Source organism: Lepidochelys kempii, chromosome 1 (genome assembly GCF_965140285.1).
Source record: "Lepidochelys kempii isolate rLepKem1 chromosome 1, rLepKem1.hap1, whole genome shotgun sequence".
Lineage (NCBI taxonomy): Eukaryota > Metazoa > Chordata > Testudines > Cheloniidae > Lepidochelys > Lepidochelys kempii.
This window is the reverse complement of record NC_136380.1, coordinates 155,855,631-155,877,181: the sequence shown is the minus strand read 5'-3', so window position 1 is coordinate 155,877,181 and position 21,551 is coordinate 155,855,631. Positions and strand designations below refer to the sequence as shown.

At 45.4% G+C, this 21,551-nt stretch overlaps 1 protein-coding gene across 4 annotated transcripts in view; it reads left to right on the top strand.

Moving 5' to 3' along the window:
* The window catches only part of EFHC2 (EF-hand domain containing 2), a 90,790-nt gene that overhangs the window by 18,406 nt on the left and 50,833 nt on the right, over nucleotides 1-21,551 (top strand). For 2 of the 4 annotated variants that reach the window (XM_073358880.2, XM_073358886.2), the window contains exon 4: nucleotides 12,648-12,871. The exons of the other annotated variants lie outside the window; for them this stretch is intronic. In XM_073358880.2, coding sequence (XP_073214981.1) covers nucleotides 12,648-12,871 — 224 coding nt within the window. The remainder of the gene's footprint in view (nucleotides 1-12,647; nucleotides 12,872-21,551) is intronic. 4 annotated transcript variants of the gene reach the window in all.

Sequence of the window (21,551 nt, the reverse complement as noted above, 5' to 3'; positions counted from 1 at the left end):
CCCTTACCAGACTTTCCATTGTTATACCCGGCTCCAGTTGGGGCAACTCAGTATCTTTGGCACAGTTGATACGATCAGCACCACCAGCCTGCTCAGCAATGCCAGCGCCTTTGATGTAGTCTGGGCAGACAGCATGTCTCTCCACATTATTATGCCAGCACCATTGGTTCTGCCAGTACCAATCACCTTGTTGGTACTCCGGCCATCTTGTCCCTTGGTTTCTTTGGATCTGCTGGTGTCCTCCATACCCTGACCACTACAGACTCCAAGGGGGACTGCCCCTCCCTTTTCTGAAGAAACCTACATTTCTTCTTCAGACTTTGAAAGGGAGGAACTTGTATCACTTTGAAGGTCTTTTAGATCACCTTTATAGCCCTCTTACATGGGGGTTATGGGTCCTAAGAATCAGGACTGGTTTTCCACCCTGGGCTACTCAGACATTGTAGTATCCCTCCTAGCTTTACTGATCTTGGGCTGCTCTGAGGGATTCGAGACCACAATCACAATCTGAGGGGAGGATTCCTCCCACTCCAGTACAGGAAACCTCTGGTCAGGCTCCTGCTACCATCCCTTAACTTACTGGATTCAACAAAATCTGGAAAGGAGAAATAATGAAGGAGCTCCTAGACGTTCTTCTCTTCTCCCCCCCATATCTCATCCTCTTCTCCTGATGAAGCAGTCAGTCCAGATTCCACGTCTTCCCCACAGAGGACTTCGGAGTTATTAACCTCAACATTTGTGAGGTGCTCAGATTCTGCCATGATGGGGGCGAAACAGTTACTTACCTGTAAGTTAATGGTTGTTCTGTGAAATGTGTTGTGCACATATGCATGCCACTGCGGTGTATGTGTGCCAAAAACATTCGAGTCAGAGACTTTTGCCAGCAGGACCATTAGGTGGCACATGAGCCCCTGCTCTCCTCATACACCCAGCTTAGGGCATAAAACAAGCTCGTCTGCTGCCTTCCTCTTCATTCCTTCTTGCTGCTATCTAATGCCCAAAGTAGTGGGGAAGGTGGGAGGATTGTGGAAAGTTCATGCATACAACGCATCTTGAAGCGCAACACTTACTGTACAAGTAAGTAACCTTTTTTTCCTTCAGGTGATTGTGCACATGTACATTCCACTGCAGGTGACTCATCAGCAGCTCCAATACAGATGGTACAAATTCAGATCACCTGAACAGAGACTGTAATGCTGACTTGCTAGAGTTAGCATTGTCACAAGAAGCTTGAGTAATGGTGTAATATCTGGAAAAGGTATGTACAGACAACCACATTGCTGCACATAGACGTCTGCTATCAGGATATTGCTCAGAAGGGCTGATGAAGTGGACTGAGCCCTGATGGAGTAAGCCGTTATTCTCGGTGGAGGACAGATGTTAGCAGGACTGTAGCAGTTCTTAATGCGGTCAGAAATCCAGTGAAAGATTCACTGAGCTGACATGAAAGGTATGTCTATACTGCAGTTAGACATCTATGGCTGGCCCATGCCAACTGACTTGGGCTTGTGGGCTCGGGCTAAGGGGCTGTTTAATTGCACTGTAAATATTTGGGCTCATGCTGCAGCCTGAGCTCTGGGACCCTCCCACCTCGCAGGGTCATAGAACTCGGCTCCAGCTCTACATCGCAATTAAACACCCCCTTACCCTAAGCCCAAGTTGGTGGGCAAGGGCCAGCCACGGGTTTTTAATTGCAGTGTAGACATACCCTAATTGGCCTTTAACTCTCACACCGTAGGCTACAAAAACCCTGGGAGAGGCTCAAAAAGATCTAATATGGTCCAGGTAGAACGCCAAAGCTCTACAAACATCGAAGGTGTGGAGTCTTTCTTCAGCTTTGGAGAAGAAGGGGGTTTCGGGAAGAACACCAGAAGATGAACAGTTTGGTTCAGGTGGAAAGTTGACACTACCTTTGGAGTAAACTTGGGGTGTGGCCTAAGAGAAACTTTGGCTTTATGAAAGACCATGAAAAGAGGGTCACCCAGAAGAGCTTGAAGTTCTGAAACTCTCCTTGCAGAAGTGATGGTAGCCAGAAATGCCATCTTCATAGACAGTAGAGGTAGTGAGGTTGTAGCCATAAGTTCGTAGGAGGATCCCATTAGTCTAGAGATCCCATTCAGGTAGGGGACTAGACACAGATGGGTAAACATTCAGCAGACCTTCTAGATATCTGGATACCAAAAGGGTGAGAGAAAACAGAAAATCTATCTATTGCTGGTTGTAGTGAGATATGGAAGCCAGGTGGACTTTCCCAGAACTAACTGAAAGCCACATGATTTCAGGTGCAACAGATAGAATTTAGACACGTACTGGACTGTTTGATGGGGCAATAAATGTTGTGATTATGCCCAAGTCATAAACCGAAACTTTGCTGCATACGTGGATCTTTGCTGCATCTCTGCTGGATTTTTCTGTTTAACAAGATGGTTTAACTATCCTGGGAGCACAATCTCTCATGAGTTTTCAACCAGGGATCATCCATGAAGTGGGGAGACTAGAGGCTGGGATGTAGAAGAGACTTGCCCTGCTTCTGAGAGCGGTGGTGAAGTGGATAACATATCCCTCCTTTACAGTGCTGAGCACCTACTTGTCTGATGTGAAGTCTTTCCAAGCACAGTGAAAGAGAGAGGTGTCTTCTGGAGGAAGAAGATATGGTCAGTGTGCTGTCCTTGATCAAGCAGTCAAAATGAATGCTTGGAAGTTGAAGATGTCTGGTGAGAAGGGCCAGCTGTAGACAAGGTTGACTGGCAAAATCAAGCTGTTCTAGACCTTCTCTTCATGGAATCTTGTAACATTCATGAATCCTATAGTACGGATGATGCTGAAATTGTTTCCTCTGTCATTGGGGTGTAAACTCTTAGCGTAGGAAGCATTACATGGGAGTCTTTCAGGCTGTGCATAGCACCATCTGTTTTTTGGGGGACATAGCTTAGACCCTATGAAGAGCAAGTCCTTGATTGTATTTTGCAGCTTCTTTGGAATGCCAGAAGCCTGCAGCTAGGAAAAGCACTCATGGAGATGGACGTGGCCATGCAAGGTCCCATCAACGTCATCGGTGGCTGCCTGGAAGGGTGTTCAGGGTGTGAGGTGTCCTTTTGAAACCAGAGCCAGGAACTGTTCCTTATATTCTTGCGGCAACTTGTCATCAAATTTAGAAATTTTGCAAAAAATAATAAAAGTATGCTTAGATAAGAGAGTTTGATAGTTGGCCACTCTGAGGGAGTAGTGGTAGAATAAGCCTTCTGGCCATATAAATCCAGTCTCTTGAACTGCTTGTCTTTGGGAGTGGCTTTAGGATGGGACTGTCAAGAGCAGCCATGACCACCAAGGAATTGGGAACTGGTTGGGTGAAAAAGTAATTTAAGTCCAGCTGAGGGACTTGACAACATTTGTCCATCCATTCGACTTGGTATAGAGGTGAGGTTCTGCCAGATGGTTTTTGCCAGCTCCAACAAGGCTTCATTGTTGAAGGCAGGGGTTTGTAAAATATCAAGGGGGCTGTGTGTATTTTCTTGCACAAGCTCAGCGTGCACTCCTAAGGAAATGGCCACTCTGTTCATCAGGTTCTCCCTTCGCCTCCAGAGACTTCCAGTGTTAATTGATTTAACCTCTCAATACCTCTGTTAAGAAGGGAAGTAAAATTATCCTCATTATACAATTGGGGAATGGAGGCACAGAGATTAAGTGTCTTGTGCATAGTCACACAAGAAGTCTGGCCGAACGAAGAAGTGAACCCGAGTCTCTAAATCCCACTCCAGTGTGTTAACTACAAAAACATCCTTCTGGTGATTTTAAAAAAAGGCATTTAATTATTACTGAAAATGTATGGATTTTTTTTGGGGGGGGGCAGCGCTCAAGGTTGAATTGCAGGAGAAGGGATTGTTGGAGTAAGGGGAGTGGATTAAGTGAGAGGATAACGGAGTGGGGGGAAGTTGGAGGGGTGAGGGGAAAGAAAGCAGAGGGGGGTGTAAGAAAGATAACAGTCATGGAGAATCAAGCTGGGTAGCTAAAGGGCTGCAGTGATAGGAAAGGGGCAGAATGAGGGAGAAACAGCGAACAATGGCAATAGAGGTAAATGAGGCGAAAGAAGTCTCCAGGCCAAGTGTCAGGGTTGATAGAATGGTGGTAGAAGACTGAAAAGGCTCCTGCTGACTGATCCTGTTTTTCATTTGGAGAGGATATAGGAGGGTGATTCAGAGGGTCTTTCTGGGTGTAGTACTGCTAGGGTGGCTGGAGGGCCTTGACTTATCCCCTACGCTTTCAGCTGCAGATGGTTGCTTCAGTGAAGAGGCTTGGGTTTTCTATTGTCCATTCCCTGTGAGATCTCTCCAGCTTCTGCTGTATCCCATGTAGTGTAGATAGGGGGTGGTGTCCTGTGTGGGTCTCTCTGGGTATGGTGGGATCATGGAGGGTTGTGAGTTACCCACTGTGCTCTCTCTTGTGGCTAGTGCTGGCTGCTTTGGCAAAAGAGTATTATATAAACTCACATACCGAGAGAACATTTCAAGGTAGACACACTTGAAAAAGAGTTTTTCTGAAGCAAAAATTATGAGTTTACAAATGTAAAAGAATTAGCTCACAAACAAAACAGCAGAAAATGTGTGTTTACCAGTAGTCAAAACCCCCTAAGAGTAAAGGATTTCCAGAAATGATTTTCAGAGACTTGAAAAAAGTTTCTGTGAAATTGGCAACAATACAGGGATGTGAATATCTACAAAATATAAATAAGGTTGCTGTGACGGAACTAAAATTGTAAACTTGATTTAATGCTGGAAGATGAATTGCTAAAATTTGAACTTACAATACTAAAGGAGGAAAAAAACCTTCGGGTTTATTTTACACAGCAGGGTAATGTGCTCCATGGAGATGTGTTTCTAAAGCTCACCAACATGTTGCCCATTAAATGGTTCATATAGACCCTGCTGGTGCTCTTTAATGTAGTGCTGTTTGAAGCAGAACTGCATTAAAGCACATCAGGGAACCTTTACTGCACACCAGCGGGGTCTACGTGGACCAATTAATACACAACACATTAGTGCTTTGTAGAAATCTCGTTCGTGTAGAGTGTTACCCCACTGTGTATACAAGCCCTTAGAAGCATTAGAAGAAAGCTATCCAAACAGAGAAACAAATACATTCATTCATGTTTTGCCAGGCCAATTTGAAACTGACTTTGGAGAAACTGGAACCAAAGCTAAAAAATACCAGGACAATCAAAATACACAAAACTAAGTAAGGCTATGGGGGCACAGAGTGAAGGAGAGATCAATAATTTTGAAAACACAAAAAAAACCTCTACCTAAATCTTTCCAGGGTCAGAGTTTTACTGCAGAGCAGTAACAAGAAATCCTCCATGTGCAGAGGAGACAAGTTAGGGTGATTCTAATATACATTTCATAATCCCCAGCTAACTTGAACCCTGGCTAGCTGACGCTTTCTGTTATGAAAGTCATTTATGTCCCATGGGGTTAACTGTAGTTTCCAGTGCAGCTTAGGTCCCACAATCTAGAGCACAGTTAAGCAGCTGGCTGGCTTCCCCAAGGTCAGCCAGCTGAAAAGGAGAGTGGAGCTGCCTGCTGGCTGGCTTCCCCAAGGCCAGCTGGCTGAAGAGGAAAGTGCAATCAGGCAAGCGAGGTTGCAGTTAGCTCCTCCAATTTAACTGAATCTGATTATCTAAAGTTATTTGATGTTTCCTGGAACGTTTAGATAATCAGGATTCTGTCATGTTTATTTTTTAAGGTCAGGCTTGACAAAGCCCTGGCTGGGATGATTTAATTGGGGATTGGTCCTGTTTTGAGCAGGGGGTTGGACTAGATGACCTCCTGAGGTCCCTTCCAACCCTGATATTCTATGATTCTATTCAGGGCCAGATCATGCCCTTGCTGCATGCTTACACAGGTGAGTGGATATAAGGAGCCCTCTTACTCCTCCATGCTTGCTTTTTCTATTGTGGGGTGAGTAGAGGCTCCTGGGGTGCTACTCCCCTGTTCTGTGAAGGTTGCTTTGAGTGAGTGGAGTGAGGGCTTCACTCATTTCTTTCTGCCTCCCTTTACTCGATGCATGGGCCAACACAGCTGAGCTAGTGTGTATGGGAGGTAAGATATACCAGGAAGAGTGCTGGTGCTGTTTACTTTCTCTGTGGAGTTAGGGAGGAAGTGGAGACTCAATTTTGACATAATTTGTTCCCTGCTCTGCTCAGCAAGATTACAATTGTAACCCTTCTGCCTGTCAGAGTTGGCAGCAACAAGGGCCAGGTTCAATATCTAGGGGTTCCATTCCAATAACACAATGCAAAACCGGCTCGAGCCCCCACCCAGTGACCTGGGACAAATATATACCACCCCCGCTGGGCGCCTCCAAGAGGCAATACTTCCCCTCTCGCAAGCACATAGTCTGAGTGTAGCAAAAAGCCTTTTAATAACAGAGAGAAGCAATATGGCATTATGTTGGGGAAACACCACCAACAGGATTCATAACACAACCCACAAGCGAAACCCACCCCAAGCAAATTGGGGCATGTCCTTTCCCTTTGGTTCTTGAATCCAGCAACCCAAAATCACTCAAAGTCCCAAAAGTCCAACGACCCAAAAGTCTCTGTCCCTGGTCAGGGCAGCCCCAGAGTTCAAACGTTTATCTGCAGAGTTTTTACCTCCCAACCTGGGTGGAGGATGGGGGGGGGTGTTAAAGGGCACCTTATGTGGTCCAACACTGATGGCCCCACCTCTCCCTGGGGCTCCGCTCGCTGTCCCGCAAACTGCTCTGCTCCGCCAGCCACTCCACTTGCTGTCCTGCAAACTGCTCCGCCAGCCGCTCCACTCACCGTGCTGCAAACAGCTCTACCATATAGCTTCAGTCTCCCCCACTACTTAACACAACACTCAGTGATTTCAGCTCTTTTGTGATTTCAGCTTGTAGCAGGGGAGCCACAGTGCTGCTGCACCATTAGCCCAAAGTGAATTCAGCTCAGCATCCTGTAACTAGACTCCTAATGGAGTCAAAATTAGCTCTGATATTCCACAGTGGAGAGAGGAAGAAGTGCAATTAGCATGTAAGGCCCACACCAGGGGGCCCATGCCACCAGGTATTAATACCTGTTCCCAGCCTCTCTCAATTCACAGAGTTTTGGAACCCATGTCCCTTGCCTAGTAAGTGCTACTTAGCTGATGGCGTGTCCCTCCATCATAACAAAAGGCCAAGTACAGTTCCCTGTCCTTGATTCCCATAATCAGGGTAATAACAATTTATTCTTCCTGCCCCAATAACAGAGACGCTGGGGATCCCACAGCAGCCAAAGTGACCATTTGGGCAGCTATGGCCTCATTCTAGGTGGGGTGGGTGTGCCTATACAAATGAGATCAGCCCCTGAAGTTCTTTTCCACAACTTGCCACACCTCACCACCAGATGTCAGGGTGGAGCTCATCCTGACTCTGCTTACACAATCTAACCTCAAGGCTTCCTTGCATCCCTTTTTGGTATTAAAGATCTCTTGTAAGATGTCATTGGACGTGTCCAAATCAAAAATAAAAGCATACTTTAAAGAGACACAGGCATGGGTGCTCTATAAATATATCAATAACTTCCTGTCGCTCACACTCCAACTAGGATCGTGGAAAGTCAGTCCACCAGTCATGCCAGAAAAGATAATATGTTCTGGCTCCTGGAGTAAGCATATAGTGAAAATAAATGCCAGCACCATAGGCTGGTACAGAAGAGAAGCTATATTCCAGGTAGCAAAATGAGTATAATGAAGAAGAGGGTTGGCCCTACTGAACAGAAGGAGATTACAAAAAAAAAAAAATCAGTAATGCAGTAGAATAGTCTGGTGGATGCTGCACTGTATGAAGTAACATCTACTGAAAGAGGTGTCAGAATGTTCACTCATTCTGAGTGATCTGATTGGCTGAGCATGCATACACAGGTCCTCTTAAAATGGATTCTTATGGCAATTTTTTTTGATGCGGAAATGGTTTTCCCCCACCCCCCCCCGATGAAAGTAGGATAATAAAAACCTAATCTGTGCTGAACAATGTCTATTAAACTTTAGACTGGTGAATTTGAGATTTATCCTCTACAGCAGTGGTTCTCAAAGCCGATCTGCCGCTTGTTCAGGGAAAGCCCCTAGTGGGCCGGACCGGTTTGTTTACCTGCCGCGTTCGCAGGTTCAGCCGATCGCGGCTCCCACTGGCCGTGGTTCACTGCTCTAGGCCAATGGGGGCTGCGGGAAGCGGCGTGGGGCAAGGGATGTGCTGGCCACCCTTCCCGCAGCCCCCATTGGCCTGGAGCAGCAAACCGCGGCCAGTGGGAGCCATGAATGGCCAAACCTGCAGACGCAGCATGTAAACAAACCGGTCCGGCCCACCAGGGGCTTTCCCTGAACAAGCGGCGGACCAGCTTTGAGAACCATTGATCTACAGTACATGTGAAGAAATGAACCTGATCAGGCATAACAATATCTAATTTTTTTAAAAGGGTGCTTTTGACACCCTCTGCACAAGACATTTTTCAGTGGCAAAGAAATTCTTACCTACATAGCACCAAGATGAAATGTGTATCCCAGTCAGACACAGTATCCATGAAAAACTAGTTGAAAACCGACTCTCGGAGTCTTTTGACTACACTGGGAAGATGTATCATGTTAGAAAACCATCAACTAATGCATTTTAACTAAAATGCTAATTAAACATGATTTTGCCCCTTATATGGGTAAAGATAGTTGTGTTTAAAAATATGTAGCAGGTCATGGTTAACCCAGGGGGAGACCTGTCAGGGTGGTCACTGGGTGACTCAGTGAAGCAGAGGTGGAGCTCATTTGGGCAGGTGCAGGTGGATGCTAGTGTAGGGCCAGCTGAAAGCCTGAGGCAGGAGCCATGCATGCTGGAAGCCAAAGCAGTCTGTAACACCACAAGGCAGAGGGAGAGTTCCCAGCCAAGTGGTGCGTTGCACAGACTGGCTGACTGCTCTTTCTGTGGGGTAAATAGCTGTCCACAGGGGTCATCTGACTTGGTCCTGGCTTGTGTGTTGGCTGTTGCAGCATGCCTGGGGGATGAGTCATTGCAGGCTCTGGCTGAGAGATTACCTCACAAGACCCAGGTGTTAACCATGACCAGTTAACATTTTTTAAACACAACCCGTGCCTGTGTACAGTTGGTACTAAGTAGTGTTTTACATAATGTTAATTAGAATATGTGTTATGATTTGTTGTCTTAGCGGAGACATGGTCTAAACGTGCACATGGGTAGTATATTGATACATCATAATCCCTGAGGAGTATCTTTGCAACTCATTGTATGGCTCCATAGAGCAGGCTTTGTCTATCGTGGGTATCCAAACCTGGTGTTGGACTAGCTAGATAGTAGCTCATAATTATTTTCCAATGAGAGGTCAGTGACACAGATATGATATATGTGTGACATAACTGGGTCTTAAATTGTAGAATGAAAGTAGGGGGAAAACACTGGGAAATTTATTTATTCAGTTAACTACCCTGAAAATTAGAAGAAATTGGCATCTTTTAAGAACAGGAGTGAATATTTGACAAATAACTCTGATAATACAGGGCTGGAATGTAACCCATCTAGAACCAAACCCAGGGAAATAAGATATCCAATAAAGAGTTTCCATGGGCTAACTAAGAAACAGAGCAATTCACACACCAAACAGGAACACACAAGAAAAATCCCAGCCAAATTACCACTTCTCAACACTGGAGAAATATCAAAAAGGGATTCAGGTGGTAACAAGTAGAGTGCAAGATGCACAGCTGAAAGATATTGGGAAGAGACCTCCTACTTGCGCAAAGACTAGGGACAAGACCCCTGAGATATTGTATATGACACACACTTACACAGTACTCACTTAAGTACTAGAACTGTTTGAATATTGTTACATCTTTATTAGTATTGTAATGCACATTGGGAACCAACAGTGGTAAAAGAACTATGTAGCTGTAAGTAGTGATTATAACAGTTTACAATTTTTGATTGAATGAGTTGGTGATATTATTCCAGTCCTAGCCAATAGATGTCCTCATTGCAAAATTATTGCCACAAAGTAGTACCTTTGTTGCTAGGCTCCTCAGGGAGGCAAAGATTGAAAGGACATGAAGGCTTGGCTACCTTCTCATTCCCTAGAGATGGTTTCTCAGTAATGAGTTGAGAAACATTAGTGTGAGAGAGCTTTCCTTTTTACTATTGCCCATGCTGGTGTTCCTATGTGGATAAATCCTTGGACTAAAGTCATCTGTTGTCTTTTCACCACTTGTTATAAACACTAAATTCACTCAGAAGAGAAAAATAATCATTGTGGGTCCTAATGTATACATGCCTAACTGCAGCACATTACTTGAGCAGTAGGCTACAAACTGCTTCTTAAGTACTGTGAATAATATGTAATTTTAGGGCATTTATCACCACAATGCACAGTGCCCAATTCAGCAATGTACTTAAACACGTCTAACTTAAACAGGAATAGTCCCATTGAAGACAATTTACGCCCACTTTAAGGTCCCTTTGCGCGCTGCTAACAGTGTAACAGTGCATTAGTGTAAATGAGACTTGTATACTACAGGACACCATCTGCTGTTCATTCCACTCTTCCCCTGAGAGTCTGGTTTTCCAGGCATAAATATCTAAAGGAAAAACCAATGTAAAACTTGCAGTGTGATGGTTGTAAAGTTTGTCATTCTCAATGTTGGGAGTGCCTGTTGGGAATTACCAGCCCGAGAGGGACAAGTATCCAGACAAGGGATGGAAGAAGGGAACAATATTATCTGTGAGGGCTTGGAGGTGGCATTGTCTGTTATCAGTTGTATCCGTTTTTTGACTTCCATGATTCAGCATGGAGAGCAATGGTCTCAAGGATAGATGCTTGCAGGCACCCATGGGTATAGCAAAAGGCTGAAATATGACAGAGTTTATTTTGAGGGGTTGGGTGGGGAAAGGAGGTTAGACTTGTAAAAGCAAAACTAAGGCTGCTGTGGATGGGCCAACTATGGTTAGGCAGCTGGTGTGCTGTGACCACTGCTTATTGTTCTGTATTTAATTTGTCTCATTGTTACCTGGTGCTTCCCGTACCTGGTGGTGGTTTGTGCTTGTTATCACTCATTTCATATTTAGATTGTAAGCTCACTGAGGCAGGGACCATTTCTTTGTTATGTATTTGTACAGTGCCTAGCACAATTGGGTCCTGCTTCCTGATTAGGGCACCTATGTACTACATAATATAAATAATAATGGGTAATTGGGCAATCAGCTGATTATGGCTGGCTCTGTGTAACAAGAAATGGGGCAACAAGCAGTTTGAAGGTTACTAGGATTTAATCATGTTCAGAACCTCTGGAAAGAGATTCCGATAGTTAGTAACCCCAGTCCTCCTGGTGTTGTGTATATATAATCAATGAATGCCTTATCTTGTGGCTGCAGCACAGGAGGTGGAGTCAGGAGTTCTGGGTTCTTGTCACAGACTATCTGTGGCAAAACTGAGGCCTCAGGAAAGTAATTTAACCTTTGTTTCAGTTGATGGCTATCAGTTGATGGATTCTTCATGGATGGAGTGGTGTTTACAGATATTAGTGAACTAACCTAAAGTCTTTTGAGAACGCACAAAGTACTAGGATTGTGAATAATAGAAAATGTAAGATATATACTGGTCCCCCGGTGTTTGGCTGATAAAACAATAATGATTCCCTTTCTTAAGTGTGGATATTAGCAGTTACCTTGCTCCCAGGGAGGTGGTCCTTTGCTTAAGGTATTATAAAGAATAAAAGCAAGTCCCAAATTTGTCTAGGTTGTCAGATTGGTGAGCCCTGAGTCTGTTCTCCAAGTCAGTGGTCTGCATTTCCCTACTGGAAGCCAATCAGTTCAATATTGCCCCTGCTTTCAACTTACTTCTCAGTGACCTTAAGCTGAAGGCCCCTCCCTCCATGCTTGGAAGTTCAGGCTGTTTCTCCTGGGCAGGACAGTTGTCTTCTCTTATCACAGTGATGGATTACTGTTCTCACCCTGTAGAGTGTTGTATAGGGACATCCCATCTCTGCCATCCTTTGTTTCCCAGACTGTGTCATCCAGCTGTCCACCTCCATAGAGTTTTAGCCATTTGGTTTTTGAGTGACTTTTCACCTTTCTCTTTAGAAAATAACTGGTCATAAAAGGCAGTAGGGGCTGCCATAGCTTCTTAATAGAAGTGGCAAAGACCACCCCACCCTTTGGATGGTCATCCAGTTTAGAATGCTGCTAAGAAAATACCCGCCAGTCATGTCCTGAGATCTAAGGGCCACAAGCTGGGAATCTGTTCCAATAACATACTTGTAAATCTTGGTCTCAGAAGGTAATGATTTTCTTTACTTGCATCACAGAGGTGTGTTTGACCTCAGTATTTGGAGAATGATTTGTGACCTTCTGAAGGTGATGAATGCAAAGTATTATTATTAATTATTAGTATTAATATAATTATAAGAAGAAAAAAGATCCCCCTTTACATATAGTTATATGCACAATCTTTGTTGAACAAAGGAATAGTTGTCTCAGTTTCTCTGATTTTTTATTTTATGGGGGTTCTTCCATTTTTTTAAAAATCAAACAAGCCTACTAGGTTAATGTGAAATTGGATCCTTGGAGCAAAAGATACTTACCTTATCATTTTGCTACAGGAACTATTGTCCGGCGTCATCGAATTCCACTTCCACCTCCTAATGAAGATCAGTTTTATACTGTAGATTATTTCAACATCAATACAGAAGTAATCTTTTATGCCCAAAGGTATAAGATTGTAGATTGTGATCAATTCACAAAAAATTTTTTGAGGAAGCTGGGAGTTCGATTAAATCCTCCAGCATATCATCCAGAAGATCCATACACCAGAGCCCGGCAAAAGGTAAGGCAAGACAGTGATGGTGAAAATCTAATTTTACAAACACAAAAGCCTCTGTGAATTCATATGCAAAGAACATTTCCCCAGCAAATTAAAAATGCGTCCAAGTAACTATTTTAATATATGTTAATTAAATTTGGAATTAGTACCAAAAAATAAAGCAAAAAAGAAAACACCAATTTGGTATACTTTGACTCACTATCACAAGCAATAGCATGTAATATAGTCCCAGACAAGTCAATTTTCCTGTTGATGTGCCCATCTACTTTGAAGCAGAGGGGAAGCATTTGGGGAATAGCTAGCATGAGAAAGTCTTATGATAAAAGCAATATCTGTTGTGTGTATTTCCTTGATAAAACAGTTCTTATCTGTTACTAAAAATTGTAAGAACACAGGAGTGAAATTGTCTTCAATATTTGTGTGCATGTAACTGCACAATATTACATTTAATATCTGTATAAAATGAGTTGCTTCCAGCCCTATATGTAGTGAATCAGAATTATTAGAGACTTAGTATAAAGAACGAGATTGTCTCTTATAAATCTGATTCACCACGTGTAGGATTGGAAGTAACTCTTTTTATATAGATATTAACTGTAATACTGTGCTAGCTGTTTCCCAGATGCCTCCCCTCTGCTGAAAAGTAGCAAGAATTCCTCATGGTTATTTCCCACATAAGCGCTCAAATGGGGAGAATCTAGGAGATGATCGGGGAACTTCTCAAATAGCAAACAGGGGAGGAATCAGATGATCCAAGTAATGTGGGCCCTCAGCAATAAACTTTAACATCGTTTTCAGAGTCTGGTTGAATTCTTCAACCAGACCGTCCATTGGCGGATGATAGATAGACATATATAGAGTCTTTCGTTTTAGTAGATCACACTTCAGTAGCCAAGGCATAAAGTTGGTGCCTTGATCAGTAAGACTCTCCTTAGGTACTCCTTACTCTGGCAAAGATTTTTAGCAGTTCTGCTGTAATAATCTTTGCATTGAGGGCATGCAGTGGGATTGCGTCAGGATAGCGGATTGCGTAATCCACTGTAACTAATACGTGTTTGCACCCAGCGGCACTTTTTTCTAAAGGCCCTATGAGTTCCATGCTGAGTCTTTCAAATGGGATGCTTACTATGGGGAGTCAGACCACAGGGGGCTTTTGTCACTCCTTTAGGTCCTACCTGCTGGCATGTGGGGCAGGAGCCTTTGACTTCTTGGTGAATTCTGAGCCCAAAAAATGTGATCCAGAATCCTGACAGGGTCTTCTCATGATTGAGGTAACCCGCAGAGAGGGTGTTGTGAGCCAGTCGCATAACCTCGCACCTATGAGGCCGGGGAATGAGGAGTTGCAACTGAACTTCACCTGTCAGTTGGTCTTTCTCCAGTTGGTACAGTTGCTCTGCCTGGAGCTCAAACTAGGGGTACTGCTCTGCTCAGAGGCGGATTTACAGTGAAACACAGGGTGCCCTGCCACGGGGCCCCCCAACAACAGGGCCCCCCAGAGCCGGGCAGTTGCGGGGACAGAATCATAGAATCATAGAATCATAGAATCATAGAATATCAGGGTTGGAAGGGACCCCAGAAGGTCATCTAGTCCAACCCCCTGCTCAAAGCAGGACCAATTCCCAGTTAAATCATCCCAGCCAGGGCTTTGTCAAGCCTGACCTTAAAAACCTCTAAGGAAGGAGATTCTACCACCTCCCTAGGTAACGCATTCCAGTGTTTCACCACCCTCAGAGTGAAAAAGTTTTTCCTAATATCCAATCTAAACCTCCCCCACTGCAACTTGAGACCATTACTCCTCGTTCTGTCATCTGCTACCATTGAGAACAGTCTAGAGCCATCCTCTTTGGAACCCCCTTTCAGGTAGTTGAAAGCAGCTATCAAATCCCCCCTCATTCTTCTCTTCTGCAGGCTAAACAATCCCAGCTCCCTCAGCCTCTCCTCATAACTCATGTGTTCCAGTCCCCTAATCATTTTTGTTGCCCTTCGCTGGACTCTCTCCAATTTATCCACATCCTTCTTGAAGTGTGGGGCCCAAAACTGGACACAGTACTCCAGATGAGGCCTCACCAATGTCGAATAGAGGGGAACGATCACGTCCCTCGATCTGCTCGCTATGCCCCTACTTATACATCCCAAAATGCCATTGGCCTTCTTGGCAACAAGGGCACACTGCTGACTCATATCCAGCTTCTCGTCCACTGTCACCCCTAGGTCCTTTTCCGCAGAACTGCTGCCTAGCCATTCGGTCCCTAGTCTGTAGCTGTGCATTGGGTTCTTCCGTCCTAAGTGCAGGACCCTGCACTTATCCTTATTGAACCTCATCAGATTCCTTTTGGCCCAATCTTCCAATTGGTCTAGGTCCTTCTGTATCCTATCCCTCCCCTCCAGCGTATCTACCACTCCTCCCAGTTTAGTATCATCCGCAAATTTGCTGAGAGTGCAATCTTGGTCCTGCCAGCTCCTGGGGCTCCTGCTGCAGGCTCCGCACCCACCAAGGTGCGGTAAGGCAGCCAAGGTCCCCCCTCCCCCACCTTTCCCTCCAAGTGTGCTGCGTTCCTGCCCCTCCTCCTCCTCCTCCCCCTCCCCCTCCCTCTCCCTCCCAGCACTTCCCCCGCTGCCAAACAGCTGTTTGCAGGCGCTCAGGTTGCTCTGGGAGGGACGAGGAGGAGCAGGGCTGCAGCGCGCTCGGGGGAGGAGGCGGAGAAGAGGCGGGGGCAGGGCCTTTGGGAAGGGGGTGGAATCAGGGCAGGGTGGAGCAAAGGCAGGGCCCCCACACTCCCCCTACACCTACACCCTCCCCAGCCCCCTGCCATGAGCTGCTCAGGGCAGGGGGCTGGGAGCACTTCCATGACCCCAGCCCTGACTCCTGCACCCCCCCATCCACACCCCTACCCTGAGCACCAAATGGGAGCTCCTGCACCCCTTGCACCAAATGGGAGCTGCCCCAGGTAAGTGCTCCACACCCCAACCTCCTGCCCCAACCCTGAGCCCCCTCGTGCATCCTAACTCCTGGCCAGACCCTACACCCCCTGCCCACCCTGACTCCTGCACCCCCCACACCAAAGGGGAGCCGCCCCAGGTAAGCGCGCCACTCTCCTGCCCCAGCCCTGAGCCCCCTCCTGCACCCCAACTCCCAGCCTGCTCCTGCACCCTAACTCCCTCCCAGACCCTGCATCCCCAGCCCCGAGCCCCCTCCCGCACCCTAAGTCCTGGCTAGATCCCTCACCCCAATGTTTTTTTACATTTTTTTTTCATCGAGCGCTCTTATCCAAAGTGCTTTACAATCGTTAGCTAATGGTACAAACAATATTGGGAAAGATCATTAAGTGGTCTGCCAAGACCCTCAGTGATTTTCAAGTGGTCGGTGGAAAAATAAGTTAGACTACAAGAACAATCAAGGTACCTCACTTTATTTTCATTTACTTCCTATTACTTATAGGAGGAAGATGAAGAAAAAAAGAATGAAAAATGGGGGCAAGGGGGCAATAAGAGAGAATGTTCTTTTTCTTGGCTGCGTCCCAAGGAGGAGCCCCAAAAATGAAGCTGAGCACAGGGCCCCACTAACTCTAAATCTGCCACTGGCTGTGCTTGTTGAGGGTCTATCACCTACCTGTTCACCACTGGCAGTTGGCTGTAAATGGGGTCCTACCAAATTCACAGGCCATTTTTGGTCAATTTCATGATCACAGGATTTTAAAAATCTGAAATTTCATGATTTCAGATATTTAAATCTGAAATTTAATGGTGTTATAACTAAGGCGATGTTTTAGTCATGTGTATTTTTAGTAAAAGTCACGGACAGGTCATGGGCAGTAGACAGAAATTCATGACCTGTCCGTGAGTTTTACTAAAAATATCAGTGAATAAAATTTGGCGGGGGGGACTGCCCACATGAAAAGCAAACTCCCACTGCTGGCTGAGTGGGCACTGGCCCTAAGTCTAATATTTGAGGTCGCCTTTCCTTATGTGGCTTGTCTGCTCCCATACCTTGGCTTTCCTGCAGAGGAGTCTATGGGGCTCCCAGTGACCTTTGTTGAGCTGAGATGCTGTGGTTTCCCAACAGGGACAGCCCGGGGCCCCTTAGAGGCTAGTGCTTCTGAGACCATACTGCCTGATCGCAAATACCCCTGGTGAGTCGAGGGGCTCCCTCGGCGTCAGGCAGGTTCTTGTGTGATGCTGCCAGAGCCACTTCAGCAGCTAGATCATCTTCCATCAGCCAGACAGCCTCGGCTAGGGACTCTGGCTGGTGTTTGAGCACCTAGTGCCTACCCCGAGCTGGAAGCATGTGGGCAAACTGCTCCACCCATGATGAGCTCAGCCAGCTGAACTCCTGTCCAAATCTCTGGCTTTAAATACCTTCAGCATAGGTCTCAATTTCTGGGCAACCATGTAAGGTCAGGCTCCCTGGGGGTATTTCTCCCCATGGAACCTCTGTCAGAAGGTCTTCTCCATGATGTCAGGGTAGGTGAGTATAGCTGCTTTCACTTGTATGTAGTCTTGGGCACACACAAAGTCCAGCCCCTGATATGTAGCCTGTGCCTGTCCTGTCAGCCTATGCCTGTCCTGTCAGGTCAGGTGGCTACTGGGCTGCTGTTGCTACTCACTCAAACATTGCCAGGAAACCCTCTGGGTCCATCCTCAGGTCTCATCTTAGTGAGTTTCACTGACTGGTGAGGCCTATGGGCTCTGGAGGGGAAACTCCTGGGAGACCCTGAGCTGCATCAGACCCTTAATTGTTGACCAGCCTTTGCTGCTGTTCCTGCGGTTGTGCCTCTAGGGCCCAGGCCAGCTGTTGCTGTTGGGCTGCCACTTGCTGCAGGAGTTGCGGCTTCTGCTGCCTGTTGCTGCTGCTGATTCTCTGTCATGCACTTGAGAAGATGCTTGAGATCCATGTTGTCTGACCTACCAACTCAGACCTGTAGAGGTGTAGGGTGTTTGACCATCTGGGTCAATCAGTCTTCATCCTCTCCAGGGGTGGGGAGGAGTCCTGCATTCTTCAGCAGTTGTGAAGGGGTTGACTCACTGATGGTGCCTACTTGTGGTGAGGCATGGCATAGCAGCTCTCTCCCCGCTGGGTATCTCCTGGCGATGGTTGCTTCTCTGTGGTGATCTCCTTCTTCCTATGACTTGGTCCTCCAGCGAGGTCACTTCACAGTCCCTTCACTTCTGGGGTGGGGTGGTCCATGAGCAAAAAACTTAGGGAATTAATGCAAATAAACTGAATTAATAAGAGACAGAGGGGAATGACTCCATCTCAGAGTGTGTCAGAGTCTGGCCCTCACTTCCCTCAGGGAAGGCTTCAGGCAGTGGTTGTCGGGGAAGCTCCTGCCTTCAGTCAGCCCTTTCCTCAGGGGCTGAGCATTGACTGTCTGTCCTCTTTGCAGGTATGCCCACAAATGAGCTGCTGTTAAGCTTCTCCTTCAGCCTGTGAACGCTTTGCAAGTTTAGCAGGCGGAGCTGCCTGAGCCCAGAGTATGTCTTTAACCCTGTGTTGTTCAGCGTGGGGTTTGTATACCCAGTCACAACATCCTGCTTATGATATTGCTTAGGCTGAATGAATACTAATAAACCTATTAGTCCTCATCCTAAGAGGAAACCTGCACAACACTTTTTCAAAAGACGAGCCTGGAAACTTGCATTCAGAACTTTGGTAGACGCTAAAAAACATGGACTGAATAGAAACATTGGATTTATGGCTTATTACAACAATCTGTAACCCATTAATAACCCCCTCCCAGCTTCCTCCTCCCCCTGCCACTTCACCTTTAATAGTCCCTTGAAATATGGGTTAACTGCTTGTGCCAAACAATCTGTTCCACTTTATATTTAACTGTGACACTCAGAGTACATTTCCCAGACTTAAAAAAGAGCTCTGTGTAAGCTTGAAAGCTTGTCTCTCTCACCAATAGAAGTTGGTCCAATAAAAGATATTACCTCACCCACCTTGTCTCCCTAACATTTTTAAAGGTAGATTTAATTGGGATCATGGGGGTCTACCAATACGTTGGACAATAGAGCTATAATTCAGAGGTATGTTGATAAATTGGAGAACTGGGCTATAGACGACAAAATTAAATTCAATGAAGAGAAATGTAAGGTGCTACATTTAGGGAAGAAAAATCAAGTGCACAAATACAGAGTGGGGAATAACTGGCTTGGCAGCAGCACTGCTGAGAAGGATCTGGGAGTTTTGGTGGATCACAACCTCAGCATGAGTCAGCAGTGCGATACTGTTGGGGAAAAAAGAGAAAATGCAATTTTAGGTTGCATTAACAGAGGCATAGCATGCAAGTCATGAACGGTGATAGTACTACTGTACTCGGCGCTGGTTAGGTCTCAGCTGGAGTGCTGTGTCCAGTTTTGGTCACCAATGTATAGAAAGGATGTAGAGAAACTGTAAAGGATCCATAGGTGAGCAACAAAGATGATCCAAGGGATGGAATGCAAGCCATGTGAGCAAAAGCTAAAGGAACTGGGTATGTTTAATTTGGAAAAGAGGAGATTCAGAAGCGATGTGATAGTGGTCTTCAAATACTTGAAAGTTTACCATTAAAAAAGATGGAGAAAAGTTGTTCTCTCTTCCACAGAGGGCAGGAGAAGAGACAGTGGGTTCAAACTACAGCATAGCAGATTTAGATTAAATTTCAGGAAAAATGTCCTAACTGTAAGAACTGTAGGACAATGGAACAGACTGCCTAGGGAGGTTGTGGAAGCTCCTTCACTGGAGGTTTTCAAAGGGATTCTGGATAGGGATAGTCACCTGTCTTGGATGGTTTAGACCCAACAAATCCTGCAACTTGGCAGAGGGTTAGACTAGATCACCCTTACGCTCCCTTCTAACCCTATGATTCTATGGTCCAAGCACAAGTGTGACTGTAGATTCATTTGTTTGGGCACTTGTTTTCTGCAGGGCTTGGGATCCGTCTCCCCACAAATCAGGGAAGAGCAGTGGGAGTAGCAACAAGAGATTTTTCCCTGGTCACTTTCTTGAGGGCCAAGTCTCCTTTTCTTCCTCACCAGTATGAAGAAGAGGAGGCATTGTGCTTTTTTTCTGACCTGCCCCCTTGGGAGTTGTGGTCAGGGGTTTGCAGACAGTTGTCAGGGGTCCAGCGAGCATCCATGGAAGCAGCAATTAGTACAGACCCCACATGTCTGCCTCTCCCTTTCTGTTGTTGAGGCTCCTCTGTGACAGTGCTCAGCAGTGACAATGGGATTTAACACCCCATAAAGATATATGAGGCAGCCTGCACATCTTGGAAGCTGTGTCAGGCTGTCTGCAGCCTCAGGCAGACATCTGTGCATTAGTTGTCCTTTGATGTTTACAAGCTTTTCACCATAACTACAAGGGCTAGAAAGAAACTTCCTTTATTTTTTTGTCAAATGAAAACGGAATTTTTGAACTCATCACATGACTTCGGGTATTGGGCTTATCCCCTTGTCTTAATCTGACCCTGTAGAATACACCTTTGTGAAAACACACCCAAGATGTATTTTCCCAGTGTTGATGAGCTCTTAGTTGGTAGTGGGTGTCTTTGCCAGATAGCTCTCAGCTTTTATTGGTAAAGGTCAATCCTATTTCTTTTAAGACAATGCAAAATAAACTCACTCAAATGGGGAGAGAGAGAAGAATACCAAAGACAAAAAAATGCAGCTTCTCTCTTTTGATATTTGCAGTGCAGCTACTGGAAAATCATACACACAGTGGTAGTGCAAATTCCAGCTGACTTTGTGGCTCTTGTTTTTCTGTAACTAGTCCGTGGAAGACAAATATTTTATTTTACTATGATTGGGCTGCTCAGGACCACTTTGAACAAGGTGAAGCCTCTCTTGGTTAGCTAAACCAGGCTCTAAATAAGCAGATGGCAAAAAGAGAAAGATATGAAAGAAGCAGGAGGAATAAGGTGGGGATGGAAAATACTACACAAAAAAGGTGCAGTAGGAACGTTAGATTCACATCTCTGCAGTTGCTCAACGCAGCCTTGGAAAAAGTAATGACAGGTTTCAGAGTAGCAGCCGTATTTAGTCTGTATCCGCAAAAAGAAAAGTAGTACTTGTGGCACCTTAGAGACTAACCAATTTGAGCATAAGCTTTCGTGAGCTACTGCTCGTGCATCCGATGAAGTGAACTGTAGCTCACGAAAGCTCATGCTCAAATAAATTTGTTAGTCTCTAAGGTGCCACAAGTACTCCTTTTCTTTTTGCAGAAAAAGTAATGTTGCCTAGTTCCCTCCTCTTGTTTAGTCTGGTCACAGCACCTTGGAGGTCTAGGGAAAAGAATGCCAAATTGTGTGGTGGTAAATTCCTGCATTCCAACATTGGGGGATGGTGGTGGCTATGATGGAAGTGCTGGTGCTGGTTGGGTTTGACATGGATATGCAAAGCTTAGGGTCACGTTCTAGAAAGTTTTCAAGTTCCCCTTAAGGAGAAGAAAATATCCCAAAGTTGTTCCATCTAAATGATGTAAAGGTCAAAGGATGCGTCTACATGTAAGCCATCAAAAACTTGTCTTGATTCATCAAGTTTAGTCCTTTTCTAAAACAATCACGTAAGCTCCCCAGAAGCCTTGAAAATGCCAGATCAACAGCTTTTTCATTTCAAACACCATGGTTTACATCATCTCTTTGACTGCAACCTCTGCTTTTTTCAGCAACCATTTTACAGTAGTTAATTACTGATATAAAAT